Source organism: Malaclemys terrapin, chromosome 2 (assembly GCF_027887155.1).
Source record: "Malaclemys terrapin pileata isolate rMalTer1 chromosome 2, rMalTer1.hap1, whole genome shotgun sequence".
In the NCBI taxonomy this organism is placed as follows: domain Eukaryota; kingdom Metazoa; phylum Chordata; order Testudines; family Emydidae; genus Malaclemys; species Malaclemys terrapin.
In genome coordinates this window covers 1,765,027-1,781,485 of record NC_071506.1, presented here as the reverse complement: position 1 = coordinate 1,781,485, position 16,459 = coordinate 1,765,027, and the positions used below count along the sequence as shown (strand labels likewise).

The 16,459-nt window shown below is 49.9% G+C and overlaps 1 protein-coding gene and 1 pseudogene across 6 annotated transcripts in view; both read right to left on the bottom strand.

Moving 5' to 3' along the window:
- The window catches only part of LOC128831750 (uncharacterized), an 82,355-nt gene extending 69,782 nt beyond the window's left edge, over positions 1–12,573 (bottom strand). For 3 of the 6 annotated variants that reach the window (XM_054018477.1, XM_054018483.1, XM_054018482.1), the window contains exons 1-6: positions 12,399–12,517; positions 11,896–11,954; positions 3,027–3,154; positions 1,751–1,938; positions 1,408–1,517; positions 717–788 (exon numbers count right to left, since the gene is read on the bottom strand). In XM_054018477.1, the coding sequence (XP_053874452.1) occupies positions 717–788; positions 1,408–1,517; positions 1,751–1,938; positions 3,027–3,127 (471 nt within the window). In that variant the 5' untranslated portion in view covers positions 3,128–3,154; positions 11,896–11,954; positions 12,399–12,517. Of the gene's footprint in view, positions 1–716; positions 789–1,407; positions 1,518–1,750; positions 1,939–3,026; positions 3,155–11,895; positions 11,955–12,398 lie in introns of all 6 variants that reach the window. The other 3 variants (XM_054018481.1, XM_054018480.1, XM_054018479.1) reach the window with 3 other exon arrangements.
- LOC128833265 (U5 spliceosomal RNA) lies at positions 446–536 on the bottom strand (annotated as a pseudogene).
- Positions 12,574–16,459: the final 3,886 nt, after the last annotated feature.

Genomic DNA, 16,459 nt, shown 5'->3' with positions numbered 1-16,459 from the left:
ATTTCTATAATTGGGTATGCGGATATCTATTTCACTCCAAGTGTAGTCAGTGCTGTTTTCCAGGAACTGGTCCAAGTTCCAACCGCACCGCACTTCTTTCTCGTTCTGTCTGGCCACTGTGGAGGCACCCTTGAAAGAATTCAGAAGCAATGCAGGAGTGATCAGAGGGAATTCAGCCGGGGGGGGGGGGGGGGGGGAGAACAGTGCTTGGTGAAGACAGGATCAAGAAACATATACATACAATAGGTATTTATTATTTTTTTCCATTTATAATATAAAAGTATTTATTTATTATAACAATCTTCAAGATGTGCACACAAACAGTATGACATTTTTGTAATCATTGTCCTTCCTTCCCAAACTCCCCATCTTGTTTGTTGCTATCATTCATTGTATCTTGTCTACAATTTAGAAAATAAGTACACTGGGCCAGGATCTGGGTCTTATTTGTCTGAACAGCACCTAAATACTCCTCTCCACAGAAATCTTTAGTAAAAGGTGAAAGATTTATACAATCTGAAAAGAAAATTACACATGTGTACTGAACAAACAACAGCATGATTCTTGCAATGAGTAGGGGAACTAATTCAGGAGGTCCAGAGAGCATTTCACATATTTCCACCATTAGTTTTCTTAGCTGAAAAAAGGAACACTGTTTGTCAGATGAAACAGAAATTACTAGCAGTACTCAGGGTTTTTCCTATGCTTTGCCTCACCTGTGGTAGCGAATTCCTCATCTCTCCACGTGCACTTCGCAACTGATCGATCCTACAGTAACAATGTTCAAACTGAAACAGAAGTGCAAGAGGTTTATCTGAAACACAACCTCACTTTAATTCAAGATCCAGAAGACTAAAATGAAGATGAGGCCTAATACCTTGTAAACTGCATCATTTACTGCTAATTAACAGATTTCAGTTTTCAGGCTTAAAGGAAGTCAAGTTTTTTCAAGTCTTCCAATTTTAATGCAAGTTAGTCTTATTTAGTTACCTTTAAAAGTGACTCATTCCCAGAGTCTGTAGCATAAACAACTATACTGATGTATTAAAAGAATCAAAGTCATCTGAATACTAAACTTATGGGAGTTCTCTTCAGTAACACTAATTAGAACAGAGGTCTCTAAAACTTTGGTATACTGATGGGACCCTGCCAGGAGCACAAACACAACGCTTAACTTATTTAAGATGAATCAGATCACAGCCACCCCCATCCAGTCTGCAATGAGGACAGGACATTTGGATCAAAATAGAGCACAGCATGATGGGACTCATAGTGCCCATGGGACCTGCCTTTTATTAAGGAGGAGGGTAGCCATAGGCTGCACTGTGTAACAATATGGATCACATCTGACCCATGACCCAGGCTTTAGCTACTCTTACAACAGATGAAATAAGGAATAAAATGTACCAGAAAGTAAAATTCTGAATTTGGCTGACGAACTTGTGTTCCAGGCCTGATACCATTCCCTGCAGGATGTCCAAAGGTCACAGTATCTCCTTCCTGCAAGCTAACTGTACCTGGAAATTTAAAACAAACAAAAAAATATTACACATCATAAACTATCATTCTTTTCAAAAATTCAGAACAACTATTGGACGTATTACAATCAGGCGATAAAGAAACCATAATATAAATATTAAATAAGCATAAAATAAAGTGATGTATTATGTATATCACAACATCTGATCCTAGAGAGAGGAATGCACAAGATTCCTCTAGATCCCCTTGAACATCTTCCTTTCACACTTACCATTGATTCTAACATCGTTCACATAAACACCTGTCAAGCTGGAATCCACAAGTCTGTAAGTATCATTGGTTCGAATCACTCTGGCATGAGTCCGGGAAATGTAATCTCTTCTCTCTGAAACTGGACAACTGATGAAATAGTCCACAACATCTTTGTTTCTTCCAATCAGGGTAACTGCCTTATAAAAACTTTAAACAAAGTTTAAAAAAAAAAAGTCAGATTTTTTTTCTGTTATATATAGCTTCTTCTGCAGAAGTCTGGATTTCATGAAAAGCAGTGTGATTACAAGAGGCTGGAGACAACACCTCTCACCATACCACAAATAGGTGAATTTCCAAGGTCTAGCAACTGAATTACAGTTGGAGTAATGTATCGTCATTTTCTGGACACTACCAGAGAAGATACATAGAGCAAAACTAACTCAGCATAGTAGGGAGTGGTTTCAGAGAACACAGGGCTCACATTTTCAGAAGTAACCAGTGATTATGGGCATCTTGATCTTTGGCTGCCCAACTTGACACACATTAAAGGAGCCCAATGGGAGAGGAGGGGAGCAAGAGGTACTCTGTATTAAGTCCACAGAATACTGTGAGGACTAAGTTACAGCTGGTTTTATATAGCATTTTTATTAATAATCTAAAAAAAGAGGAGTAAACAGCTAATAAATTACATTCACAGGCAATAATAAAGTAGGAGGAGTCAAACACCACTCAGGGCACAGAAATAATAATACAAAGGAACCTAGAGAAATTGGAAACATAAGCAGAAAAGATGTTCAACTTATACATCTGGGGGGAAATAATCAACAAAAAACCCACTGCACTGACAATGCCAAGACTGTTCTGTTAAATATTCGAAGTGGCAAAGTCAAAACTGTCTAAGCAAGCTGTGAGAACCAAACTCTTGAAAGAGGAGCTGGTCAGAATTTTAGGTTGATCAGCTGGTATCCAATCCAGGCCCCCAAAAGGTTCTGGGACCCGTACTGCTTATTGAGAGAAATTTAATACAATTTATAAAATTGATATAGAGTTACAATTCTCAAACTAAAATAAAATCAAGGTAAGCTACTATCAATAATATTAAACTAAACTAAGAACATACTCTATCAAATCAGATTCACACCATAACAAGTTAGACTCCATACTGGACAAAGTTTAGACTATGGACCATCGCCACTCATACTTAACATGGAACACAGCCCGTAAAATACAAATCCCAGCATGTAGTGTTCATTTTTGAGCAGAGCAGCCCAAGAGCTGTCTTACACAGTACTCACTGGATGATCTCTGCAACACCGGAGACAGAAGCTTTGCGGCCTATGCTGCGCAGGTGACACCGGCTGAGCCCCTCACCGTGTGTTTGGCAGATTGTTGCCATTTCAGAGAATATAAACTTGCTTTACATCTTGGGGGGGGGGGGGGGGGGGGGGGGCGGGGGGGGGGAGGGAAACAAATTAAAAATTAAGTGAATGAAGCATGTAAGTTTCACATTGCTCACAAAAACATTCCCATTTTATCTACAACCCTTCAACGCATTTATCCCAGAAACATAAAATATCACCCTCCACAAAGTGAACCGAAGAAGCGGTCCAGGGTCAAAAGTGGAGGACCAAGTTCCATGGCCAACAAGTAAAGTGAACATAGCTTTTTCTTTCTAGGCTCCCTCGGTTATTTAGTGCTTTACAGCCCAAGGATCCCAAAGGCTTAACAAATTATGTATAGGAAATACTGTACCCATCATGGAAATATAACCAACCTTGGTATGGAACATCATAGATCTTGCACACAACATTATACAATCATATTAATTTTCTGGTCCTAAAAGAGAGTGTCCTTTTCATAGATTCCAAGACCAGAGGGGAACACTGTGGTCATCTAGTCTGATCTTCTGTATAACTAAGTCAGAGACCTTTCCCAAAATAATTCCTAGAGCATAACTTTCAGATCAACATCCAATCTTGATTTAAAATTGCCAATGACGGGGAAATCCACCACAACTCTTGATAAATCGTTCCAATAGTTAATTACCCTAACTGTTAAAAAATGTATGCCTTATTTCCTGTCTGAATTTGACTAGTTTCAACTTGCACAGCCACTGGATCATGTTATACCTTTCTCTACTACATTGAAGAGTTGATTATCAAATATTTCTTCCTTACGTAGATACATATAGACTGTAATCAAGCCACCCCTTAACCTTCTCTTTGTTAAGCTAAATAAACTGAGCTCCTGGAGTCTATCACTATAAAGTGTAATTTTCCTGTCCTTTAATCTTTCTAACGGCTCTTCTCTGAACCCTCTCCAATTTATCAACATCCATCTTGAACTGCAGACACCAAACTGGACACAGAATTCAAGCAGTGGTCAAACCACTGCCAAATACAGAGGCGCTATTTTACCTCTATTTCTACTCAAGATTTCTCTGTTTATGCAGCCAAAGATCACATTAGCCCTTTAGACCACAGCATCACACTCAGAATTCATGTTCAGTTGTTTATCCATCACAAGCCCCAAATCTTTTTCAGGATATAGTCCCCCCATAGTGTATGTATGGCCTACATTCTTTGTTCCTAGAAGTATACATTTACATTTAGCTGTATTAAAATGCATTTTGTTTGCTTGTGCCCATTGTATCTATCAATCCAGATTACCCTGTATCAGTGACCTATCCTCTTCATTATTTAACCCCTTCCCCAATTTTTGAGTCATCTGCAAACTTTATCAGTGATGATTTTATGTTTTCTTCCAAGTAATTCATGAAAATGTTAAATACCATAGGGGCCAAGAACTGATCCCTGCGGCACTCCACTAGAAACATACCTGCTCAATGATTCCCAGCTAGCCAGCTCCTAATCCATGTAATGTGTGCCATGTTAATTTTATATCATGCTAGTTTTTTTTTAATCAAAATGTTTTGCGATACAAAGTCAAATGCCTTACAAAGATCCAAGTATGTTACATCAACACTATTTCTTTTACCCACCAAACTTGTAATCTCAAAAAAATTATCTAGTGTGATTTTCCATAAACCCATGTTGATTGGCATTAAATTACCCTCCTTTAATTCTTTACCAATCGAGTCCCATATCACCTGCTCCATTATGTTGAAACAACATTAGTTATTTAGGCCAGAAGAATTTGGCCAGAGCACTGAGTTAACAAAAAAGCCACAGATCTCTAATGAAAACTGGACTAGACCTTGGTTTTATGTCTCATCTGACAGACAGCAGCTCACCAACTCTTAGCATCATACAAACTCAAGGACCAATCCAGCAGCTCTTACAAAGGCAAATAGGCATTTTGCCCACACAAGGAGTGAAGGGCTGGTCCATACCTGGAAGTCCAACTATTCAGTCATTAAGAAAGGAGGGGGAAAATGCACCCCACACAAACTTCCAAAAACTCATACTGATCTTTTAATCAATAACTTGTGACTAGTAGTTTATGTTTATAAATTTATGGAGATACTCTATCTCCTAGAACTGGAAGGGACCTTGGAACATCTAACACAGGAGCCCCAGAGCCAGAGGCCATCAATGCTCGAAACTCTGATGTTAAGGTACTGGGTACTGGCAACAGCAGATGTTGAAAATACTAGTATCAGTAAGAATTCAGATACCCAATCACAGGCATTGTAATAGACAAACCACTGAGGAGATTCTTGAGCTTAATGACTCCTCCTCTACCTCCACAACCCTCAGGGAGACGAGCAAAGCAGTCTCTTTGGAAGACACAGCAAGTTCATCATGAGAGCTCATGGCTGAGGCAGCACTTCAAGCAAAAGCCAACCCTGTCCAGCTCACGATTGTGGGTTTCAGAGAATCACAATCAGAAATGTAGGCCTGGAAAGGACCTTGAGAAATCTTCAAGTCCATCTCCCTATGCTGACACAGGACCAAGTAAACCTAGACCACCCCTGATAGGTGTTTGTCTAACCTGTTCATAAAAACATCCAATAATGGGGATTTCACCACCTCCTTTGGAAGTCTATTCGAGTTTAACTACCCTTATAGTTAGAAAGTTGTTCCCAATATCTACCCTAATTCTCCCTTGCTATAGACTTCTCCTACCTTCGTGGAAACAGAACAAGTGATCATCATCCTCTTTACAACAGCTCTTAACATATCTGAAAATTGTTACAAGATCCCCCCTCAGTCGTCTTTTCTCAAGACTAACCATGATTTTTTTTTTTTAAACCTTTCTTCATGGGTCAGATTTTCTAAGCCTTTTTTCACTTTTGTTGCTCTCCCCTAGACTCTCTCTAATTTGTCCACATCTTTCCTAAAGTGTGGTGCCCAGAATTGGATACAATACTCCCAGCTGAGGCCTCACTAGTGCTAAGCAGAGTGGGAAAATTACCTCCTGGGTCTTACATACAAACAATCCTATTAATACACCCCAGGGTTATATTAGCCTTTTTCACAACTACATCACATTAAATCTGTGATCCACTATAAACCCCAGATCCTTTTCAGCAGTACCAGCACTTAGCCAGCTGTTTGGTTTTTGGGGGTTTTTTTGGCTTGCACATTTGATTTTTCCTTCTTAAATGTAGTACTTTGCATTTGTCATTGAATTTCATCTTGATTTCAGACCAATTCTCTAATTTATCAAAGATCATTTTGACTTCTAAGCCTGTTCTCCAAAGTTCTTGCAACCCCTTTCAATATGGTGTCATTTTATAAACAAATTCCACTCTATTATCCAAGTCATTAATGAAAATGTAGTACCAGACCCAGGATTGACTCCACAAGATACATCTTCCCAGTCTGAACAGTGAACCACTGATAACTGCTCTTTCAGTGTGGTCTTCAAATAAGTTGTGCACCCAACTTATAGTAATTTCATCTAAACCCTTTTTTCCTAGTTTGCTTATGCAAATATCATGTGGGATAGTGTCAAAAGCCTTCCTAAAAATCAAGCTCTCTCATTTCTACTGGTTCCCCCCATCCATTAACCCAGTAACCCTATCAAAAGAAGGAAATTAGGTGGGTTTGGCATGATCTGTTACTGACAAATCCATGCTGGCTATTTCTTATCACCCTGTTAATTTGTAAGCACTCACAGATAATTGTTTAGTTAACTGCGAGAGAAAGGAACCCTCTAAGAGTCCCCTTATTAGTGCTGGTAGTTCATCGCTGACAAAAATGACAATATTGTTACAATTCTCATTTATGGCTACACATATCACTACAAAGTCCGAACCCTGATGCACAGTCGGCCACATCAAGGGCATGGGAAGTCCATATCTATGATTTTTGCTACGATGCAGCTCTGTGGCGCCTCTCACTTGCAGCCTCGAGATTTCGTCTATCCCACTCAAACCTGTTAAATGCGGATCTTGCCAGAGAATGCCAGTGAATCCTGTTCTAAGGCATTTGCTTGAGTTGAGACTGATGCCAGATAACCTGAAGAGCAGTCTCCAGTGATCTTTGAAACACTTATACGGAGGACCCTTCTTTCTTTTGCCCTGACTCTGCTTCCCACACAAGATCTGTTTTGGGAGACGGTGGTCTTCCATTCTGATGACATGTCCGATCCACCCACACTGTACTCTCAGTAGCATTCCTCAATGCTGGTTGTTTGCGCTCTCTCAAGGACCTTAACACTGGTCACTCTGTCCTGCCAGCGAATGCTCATTATTGAGCAAAGGGAGCACATGTGAAATTGCTCAAGCTATGTAATGTGTTGTCTATAGAGTCCAAGTCTCAGATGCATACAGGAGAGATGTTAGAACCACAGCACTGTAAATCTTCGTTCTGGTGGAGACACAAATGTTGTGTTGGTTAAGGACTTTTGTTCAGAGTCGGTCAAGGACCTGCCTGGCTTTACTAATTCTGGAGGCAATTTCCTTATCAAGGGAACCGTCACTCAAGATGGTCCTACACAAATACTTGAACTGATCCACATTTTCCAGCTGTGTGCCTTGGATGAAGATGGCTGGTACTGGGGCATTGGAATGAGGTGCTGGTTGGAATAAGACCTCTGTCTTCCCAAGAGCGATGGTGTGGCCAAAGAGCTGGGATGCTTCAGAAAACCTATCAATGATGACCTGAAAGGTCGTCACGTCTATGGGTCATCAATGCGCAGTCATCTGCAAAAAAGTGCCTCGACAAGAAGTCTCTAAAGTGTCTTGGTCTTAGAGCGGGAGCCATCGAGGCAGCAGCACATGTATATCTCCTGATCCAAGCCCCTAGTGGCATGGCTGAGGACACAGTAAAAACAACATTGGAGTAAGTACACAGTCTTGCTTCACTAGATTTGAGATTTCAAATGCATTAGAAGAATCACTATTGGAGAGCCCTTGCACTGTCATGTGGCCATGGAATAGACAGATGATTTGTATGAACCTTCTTGGGCAACCCAGTTTATGTAGAATAGCCCATGCACCCTCTCCGTTGACCGTATCAAAAGCTTTGGTTAAGTCAATGAAAACTGCATACAGGTCCATGTTCTGCTCTGAACAAACATTTTTCCTGGACTTGCCTTATGACAAAGATCATGTCTGTAGTACTACAATCAGGTCTGAAACCACACTGCACTTCTGGCAGATTCTCCTCAGATACATTCACAATGAGTCTGTTCAGAAGAATGCGAGCTAGTATTTTCCATGTCGTACAGAGAAGAGAAATGCCTCTGTAGTTTCTACAGTCAGCTTTGCTGCCTTTGTTTTTAAACAGTGATACAATAATATCGTTGAAGTTGTGTGGCATTTCTTCTTCCTCTCAAATGCTACTTGAAATGTCGTGAAATACCTCGATACCCTTTGGGCCTGCTACTTTGTACAATTCTACTGAAATACCATCCTTTCCAGATGCTTTGCCAGGGTTCAATTGTTTGATGGCTTTCATGACTTCTTCAACTGATGGAGGGAGGTCAAGATCCTCTTTGATGGGTTTCTCGGGTAACTGATCAAGGACACGCCGATCGACTGTGGATAGTTTATTGAGCAGACTATTGAAGTGTTCAGCCCTTAATAGTACCCTTGACATAAAACGCAATAGAATGGGATAATTAGCTAAGTCCCTGCATGTTGAGGTGCTTTTTTGTTTGAAAGTTCTATGATGCAACCTTATCAAACCACATCCAGGACCCATCTGTCTGATGTGGAGAGAGGCCATTGGCCCTTGAATTTTAATAGTCTCCCCACTAGGTGTTGCTTGTCAGACCTCTCCTGACCATTATCAGGCACTGTTTCTAGTGTTGGAATTTCCATTGCAGGAAGACTAGTCTCTCCTCTTTCCAGGTTTAGATTTGTTCCATTTGCTTTTGTTGCTGTCTCACCTACCATACTTCGGAGTAACCATGAGAAAAATATTTAGACCTGTAATAAGGTCAACTATCCTTTTTCGCAGCTCTGGAGGTAGGAGGGTTCAGTAAGATCTTTTTTTATTTATCTGAGGATTCCATCACCACTTTGTCTAATAGCTCCCCAGTAACTGATCTCTGAATATTTCAAAGCCATTAACATATTTTTGGCATATATATTGCCCTTCCAGGCTCATAACCAGAGGTGCCGTCTGGTCATCACATTCATGTCTTCTGCACATGCCATGACCTCCAAAGCATCTCTGGTTGCATCGGCTATGAATGCTGAAGCCACTAAGATTTTCTTTAACTCCGAACCTAACTGCATTGATCCATCTTAACCTTTTCGGCAGTCTGGCTACCAAACTCAGTCCAGGCCAGCATGTTGCAATAGCAGAAGACCTCAGAGAGGAAGATGCAGCCTCAAACATATGGCACAGTGGTATTTCCATTCTACAGTTGTTGGGTTCTTTTGGGAAAAAGTCCCCTTCCATTTGGATAGCAGTGTCTTTGACTAGTGCTGAAACTGCCCTGTCCACTTTGGGAAGAGACACAACATCTGCTTGTCTATAGTGCACTTTCTCCAGACTTCCCAAAAAACTCTACAATCTCAAAGACTTTGACGGTGTTTCCCTTTCAGACAATTACTTTTTCCAAAAAGACATGAAGAGGAATGTGTGGTTCATATTTCTAAACAGGCTGGGGAATTTTTTTTTTCCTTTCAATTTCCATAGCATTCTCCTCTTCTCCCTCCTAAGAATCCTTTCTAATGAGCTCATCTGACAGAATACCCAAGTACAGTATCTAATCACCTTTTGTAACATCTTCTCAAGTGATTAAGCCGGAAAAAGATTCCTCTTGCATCGCTTCATCCTGTGTTTCAGACGCTGAGATTGAGAGTTTCATCTTTCTCTTGTGAAGATCTTGACTTTCCACTTGACTTCTCTCTCTCTTGGACTTAGATTGAACAGATTTCCTAGCCAGCTTTTTCTTTGATGATGCCCATGAAGAGGAGGATGAAAATGAATCAAATGATGAAGAAAAACCAGACACAAACAATTCTATTCCCTTTAAGTTTTTTCTTTCCAAGTATGAAAATCTTGTGAGCAGATCAGTCAGTGGAACTGCTATCCCCAGAAGAACAGGACAGTTTTCTCCTAAGGTTCTGAGACAATTTCTTGAACCCTTTTCTCCTTTTTCAAATTTTACTCTTTAGGGAAGATAGGGATTGGAAACCTGAGTCAGATGAGGAGTCCCATGAACCTCTTCTGCTAGCAGGCATCTCTTTATCTTTGCCCATTTGAGAATGCATAGGATGGCTGTAAGGAGACAATGCAGCTACTGCCTGGGGTTCATGAGATGGCAGCCTCTGAGGTAAAAGTGCTAAAAATTGTATTGCGATGATGTTATAAAAAAAAAAAAAGTGAACAGTACAGAATATAAGCATAGAAGTTTCTGGTTATCAGGGAATAACATATGGATTATCGAGGCGTGCGAAGTTCGGTCTAAGATCAGGTGGCATACAGAATACATAATCTGCAATATCCCTGATTGGGGGTAAAAGATTGATGGGTCAAAGTACAGACACTGAGCTATGAGGGTATGAAGTTCATATAATGGCTATGTTTGGGTGTGGAGTATAATGTGTGGATATGATGATGAGGATGGATTGACCTTCATTTGGTGAGATTTAATGTTCGGGGAGTTTATGGTTTCAGTTCATATTCTACACCAAATCCAAGAGCTCCCTAGCCCAAAGAGGAATTTCTTCCCTTCTTCTCACCTCCATGAAGAATTCCTGACTTCCCCTGGGGCTAAACAAAAGAGGTCAAACTGCCCACTGAGGACTTGCACCACAGGAGGGCGCACACACGTTTGTCTGTGACAGATTCAGCCAGTCCTGCTTATGGGTTCCCTGTACATCAAAGGGCAGCAGCCTGGGGTAACTGCCTCCAGGAGAAGAGCGCTCTCCATTTTTCCACCGTTCAAGACATTCACAACCTGGCTGTCAGACTCCCCAGAGGCGAGGAACCAGTTTCTGGGACAGATTAAGATGGCCAAAGTAAAACCTTTCTGACCTTTCAGATGAGACGGCACAATGCACACGCCATTCCTTCTCCATCCTCCAGCAAGGATACAGAGCAGGAGGAATATAGCTTTGGTCTTCCATTTGGACCTCTCTCTACCATCCTCCTAGTCTGAGCTGCCAGGGGGAAGGGGTTACAGTAATTCCAGGCAGGAAACAAACCGACTCTTCCGGGTGTTTTTTGTTTGTTTTGTTTTTTAATTCTCTCTCTTGCAGTAGATGCTACAGGGGGCAGAACAAAACTAAGGAGTCTCCAGAATGTGGGGACTAGTCCCGTATCAGCTGTCCAAGCAGCTCCAATTCTATCCCCTATAGCTACAGACTGAGGAGGACCCACACTGAAGACCTGTGGCCACATCCCTGAGAGAGAAGAGGTGACACGGATCAAAAAAAGCAGAAGAGGAGGGAACAGAGCAACTGCCACCCCTGGGAAGACCGATGTCCATCGAGCTCAGTTTATGGTCTCCGAAGCATCAAAGGAAAGTGCAAGAAACTCCAAAGTGGATCACTTTATTCCTCGTACTACAGCAAGGCCTAGCGGCCCCACATCATCAGACCTCACACAAACAGGTAGTGAGAGTCTCAACCCCAGAGAGATGAGACTCTAAATACCCAAGACACACAAGGAGGTAAAAAAAAAAAGTTTCTTCCTGACACTTAGTGGCTGGCTTAGGCCCAACACGAGCGGGTTTATATACCTTGTATTAAAAACATACGTATTTTACTTCTATTTAATAAAGGAATAAGCTTACTTCTGGCAAGAGTGAATCCCGCAGTCCACAGCGAGCCAGCCAGCCGATGAGTCTGTCTGCTAAAAACCACATTGGAAGAAGTCACAATATATTAAAAACGTTCCCCACAGTCACTTTCCAGGCGAGCCAGGGCTGCTGGTGCCAAAGGGGGTCAGGGGATCCCAGACTCGCGGGGCTGGAAGGGGCCTCGGGAGGGATCTAGTCCCACCCCCTGCTCCAGCAGGACAGAGCTTTGTCCCAGGTCCCCAAGTGGCCCCTCAAGGCTTGAACTCCCAGCGCTGGGTTTAGCCGGGCAAGGCTCACCCCACCGGGCTACCCCCCCCCGGCAGTGCTGCCCCGCCCCCCAGGCACTGCTGCCCCGCCCCCCAGGCACTGCTGTCCCGCCCCCCAGGCACTGCTGTCCCGCCCCCCAGGCACTGCTGCCCCCCCCCCCGGGCACTGCTGTCCCGCCCCCCAGGCACTGCTGCCCCCCCCCCAGGCACTGCTGCCCCTGAGGCCCCGACCTGGAGCCAGTGAGACGCGGACCCCTCGGGGCGGGCAAGCGAGGGGGCGGCACCAGGCCGGGGGGAAGCGTCCCCCGCCGGCGCAGGGCGGCTCTCACCGGCTCCAGCTGCCTGGCGCTTTCCCGCGCTCCGGCCTGCCTCGGCTCGCGCAGCTGGTGTCTGCCGCGCCCGCCCAGCTCGCGGCCCGCATCCCACGTGACCCCCTCCCGCCTCTCTCGCCGGCGCACGTGCCGCTCGCCGGGCGTGGATTGGCTGCTGGGGGTTGGGGGGCGCGGCCGGCGGCGCGGGAAGGGGGGAATCGAAACTGAAAGGCGGCAGCGGGCTGCGCCGAGACTCTAAGCCACGCCCCCTGCTGGGGGGGGTCCCCACGCTCAGACCCCGTCAGAACAGCGTCACTGCTGCCCCAGAGCCCCCTCTGACCCCCCCACATCACCCCCCACCCCTCCCCCCACATCACCCCCTCCCCCTGAGCCCCCTCTGACCCCCGTCACCCACCCCTCCCCCCACATCACCCCCCTCCCCCTGAGCCCCCTCTGACCCCCACATCACCCCCCACCCCTCCCCCCACATCACCCCCTCCCCAGAGCCCCCTCTGACCCCCACATCACCCCCCACCCCTCCCCCCACATCACCCCCTCCCCCTGAGCCCCCTCTGACCCCCCCACATCACCCCCCACCCCTCCCCCCACATCACCCCCTCCCCCTGAGCCCCCTCTGACCCCCCCACATCACCCCCCACCCCTCCCCCCACATCACCCCCTCCCCCTGAGCCCCCTCTGACCCCCCCACATCACCCCCCACCCCTCCCCCCACATCACCCCCTCCCCCTGAGCCCCCTCTGACCCCCCCACATCACCCCCCACCCCTCCCCCCACATCACCCCCTCCCCCTGAGCCCCCTCTGACCCCCGTCACCCCCCCACCCCTCCCCCCACATCACCCCCTGCCCCTGAGCCCCCTCTGACCCCCGTCACCCCCCACCCCTCCCCCCACATCACCCCCTCCCCCTGAGCCCCCTCTGACCCCCGTCACCCCCCCACCCCTCCCCCCACATCACCCCCTCCCCCTGAGCCCCCTCTGACCCCCACATCACCCCCCACCCCTCCCCCCACATCACCCCCCTCCCCCTGAGCCCCCTCTGACCCCCCCACATCACCCTCCACCCCTCCCCCCACATCACCCCCTCCCCCTGAGCCCCCTCTGACCCCCACATCACCCCCCACCCCTCCCCCCACATCACCCCCTCCCCCTGAGCCCCCTCTGACCCCCACATCACCCCCCACCCCTCCCCCCACATCACCCCCTCCCCCTGAGCCCCCTCTGACCCCCACATCACCCCCCACCCCTCCCCCCACATCACCCCTCCCCCCTGAGCCCCCTCTGACCCCCGTCACCCCCCACCCCTCCCCCCACATCACCCCCTCCCCCTGAGCCCCCTCTGACCCCCCCACATCACCCTCCACCCCTCCCCCCACATCACCCCCTCCCCCTGAGCCCCCTCTGACCCCCACATCACCCCCCACCCCTCCCCCCACATCACCCCCTCCCCCTGAGCCCCCTCTGACCCCCACATCACCCCCCACCCCTCCCCCCACATCACCCCCTCCCCCTGAGCCCCCTCTGACCCCCCCACATCACCCCCCACCCCTCCCCCCACATCACCCCCTCCCCCTGAGCCCCCTCTGACCCCCGTCACCCCCCACCCCTCCCCCCACATCACCCCCTCCCCCTGAGCCCCCTCTGACCCCCACATCACCCCCCACCCCTCCCCCCACATCACCCCCTCCCCCTGAGCCCCCTCTGACCCCCACATCACCCCCACCCCTCCCCCCACATCACCCCCTGCCCCTGAGCCCCCTCTGACCCCCACATCACCCCCCACCCCTCCCCCCACATCACCCCCTCCCCCTGAGCCCCCTCTGACCCCCGTCACCCACCCCTCCCCCCACATCACCCCCCTGCCCCTGAGCCCCCTCTGACCCCCGTCACCCACCCCTCCCCCCACATCACCCCCTGCCCCTGAGCCCCCTCTGACCCCCGTCACCCACCCCTCCCCCCACATCACCCCCTCCCCCTGAGCCCCCTCTGACCCCCGTCACCCACCCCTCCCCCCACATCATCCCCTGCCCCAGAGCCCCCTCTGACCCCCCCACATCACCCCCCACCCCTCCCCCCACATCACCCCCTCCCCCTGAGCCCCCTCTGACCCCCACATCACCCCCCACCCCTCCCCCCACATCACCCCCTCCCCCTGAGCCCCCTCTGACCCCCGTCACCCACCCACCCCTCCCCCTCTGAATCCCACATCACCCTTCTTACCCCCACATCACCCCCCTGCCCCAGAGCCCCCTCTGACCCCCGTCACCCACCCCTCCCCCCACATCACCCCCTCCCCCTGAGCCCCCTCTGATCCCCGTCACCCACCCCTCCCCCCCACATCACCCTTCTGACCCCCAGTCAGCCACCCCCCGCCCCTGAGCCCCCTCTGACCCCCGTCACCCACCCCTCCCCCCACATCACCCCCTCCCCCTGAGACCCCTCTGACCCCCGTCACCCACCCCTCCCCCCACATCACCCCCTGCCCCAGAGCCCCCTCTGACCCCCGTCACCCACCCCTCCCCCCACATCACCCCCTCCCCCTGAGCCCCCTCTGATCCCCGTCACCCACCCCTCCCCCCACATCACCCCCTCCCCCTGAGCCCCCTCTGACCCCCGTCACCCACCCCTCCCCCCACATCACCCCCTCTCCCTGAGCCCCCTCTGACCCCTGTCACCCACCCCTCCCCCCACATCACCCCCTCTCCCTGAGCCCCCTCTGACCCCCGTCACCCACCCCTCCCCCCACATCACCCTTCTGACCCCCAGTCAGCCACCCCCCGCCCCTGAGCCCCCTCTGACCCCCGTCACCCACCCCTCCCCCCACATCACCCCCTCCCCCTGAGCCCCCTCTGACCCCCGTCACCCACCCCTCCCCCCACATCACCCCCTGCCCCAGAGCTCCCTCTGACCCCCGTCACCCACCCCTCCCCCCACATCACCCCCTGCCCCAGAGCCCCCTCTGACCCCCGTCACCCACCCCTCCCCCCACATCACCCCCTCCCCCTGAGCCCCCTCTGATCCCCGTCACCCACCCCTCCCCCCACATCACCCCCTCCCCCTGAGCCCCCTCTGACCCCCGTCACCCACCCCTCCCCCCACATCACCCCCTCTCCCTGAGCCCCCTCTGACCCCCGTCACCCACCCCCTCCCCCCACATCGCCCCCTCTCCCTGAGCCCCCTCTGACCCCCGTCACCCACCCCTCCCCCCACATCACCCTTCTGACCCCCAGTCAGCCACCCCCCGCCCCTGAGCCCCCTCTGACCCCCGTCACCCACCCCTCCCCCCACATCACCCCCTCCCCCTGAGCCCCCTCTGACCCCCGTCATCCACCCCTCCCCCCACATCACCCCCTCCCCCTGAGCCCCCTCTGACCCCCGTCACCCACCCCTCCCCCCACATCACCCCCTCCCCCTGAGCCCCCTCTGACCCCCGTCACCCACCCCTCCCCCCACATCACCCCCTCCCCCTGAGCCCCCTCTGACCCCCGTCACCCACCCCTCCCCCCACATCACCCCCTCCCCCTGAGCCCCCTCTGACCCCCGTCACCCACCCCTCCCCCCACATCACCCTTCTGACCCCCAGTCAGCCACCCCCCGCCCCTGAGCCCCCTCTGATCCCTGTCACCCACCCCTCCCCCCACATCATCCTTCTGACCCCCAGTCAGCCACCCCCCGCCCCTGAGCCCCCTCTGACCCCCACATCACCCCCTCCCCCTGAGCCCCCTCTGACACCCTCCCCAAATCACCCCCTGCTCCAGAGCCCCCTCTGACCCCCGTCACCCACCCCTCCCCCCACATCATCCCCTCCCCCTGAGCCCCCTCTGACCCCCGTCACCCACCCTTCCCCCCACATAAATCCCCTGCCCCAGAGCCCCCTCTGACCCCCGTCACCCACCCCTCCCCCCACATCACCCCCTCCCCCTGAGCCCCCTCTGACCCCCGTCACCCACCCCTCCCCCCACA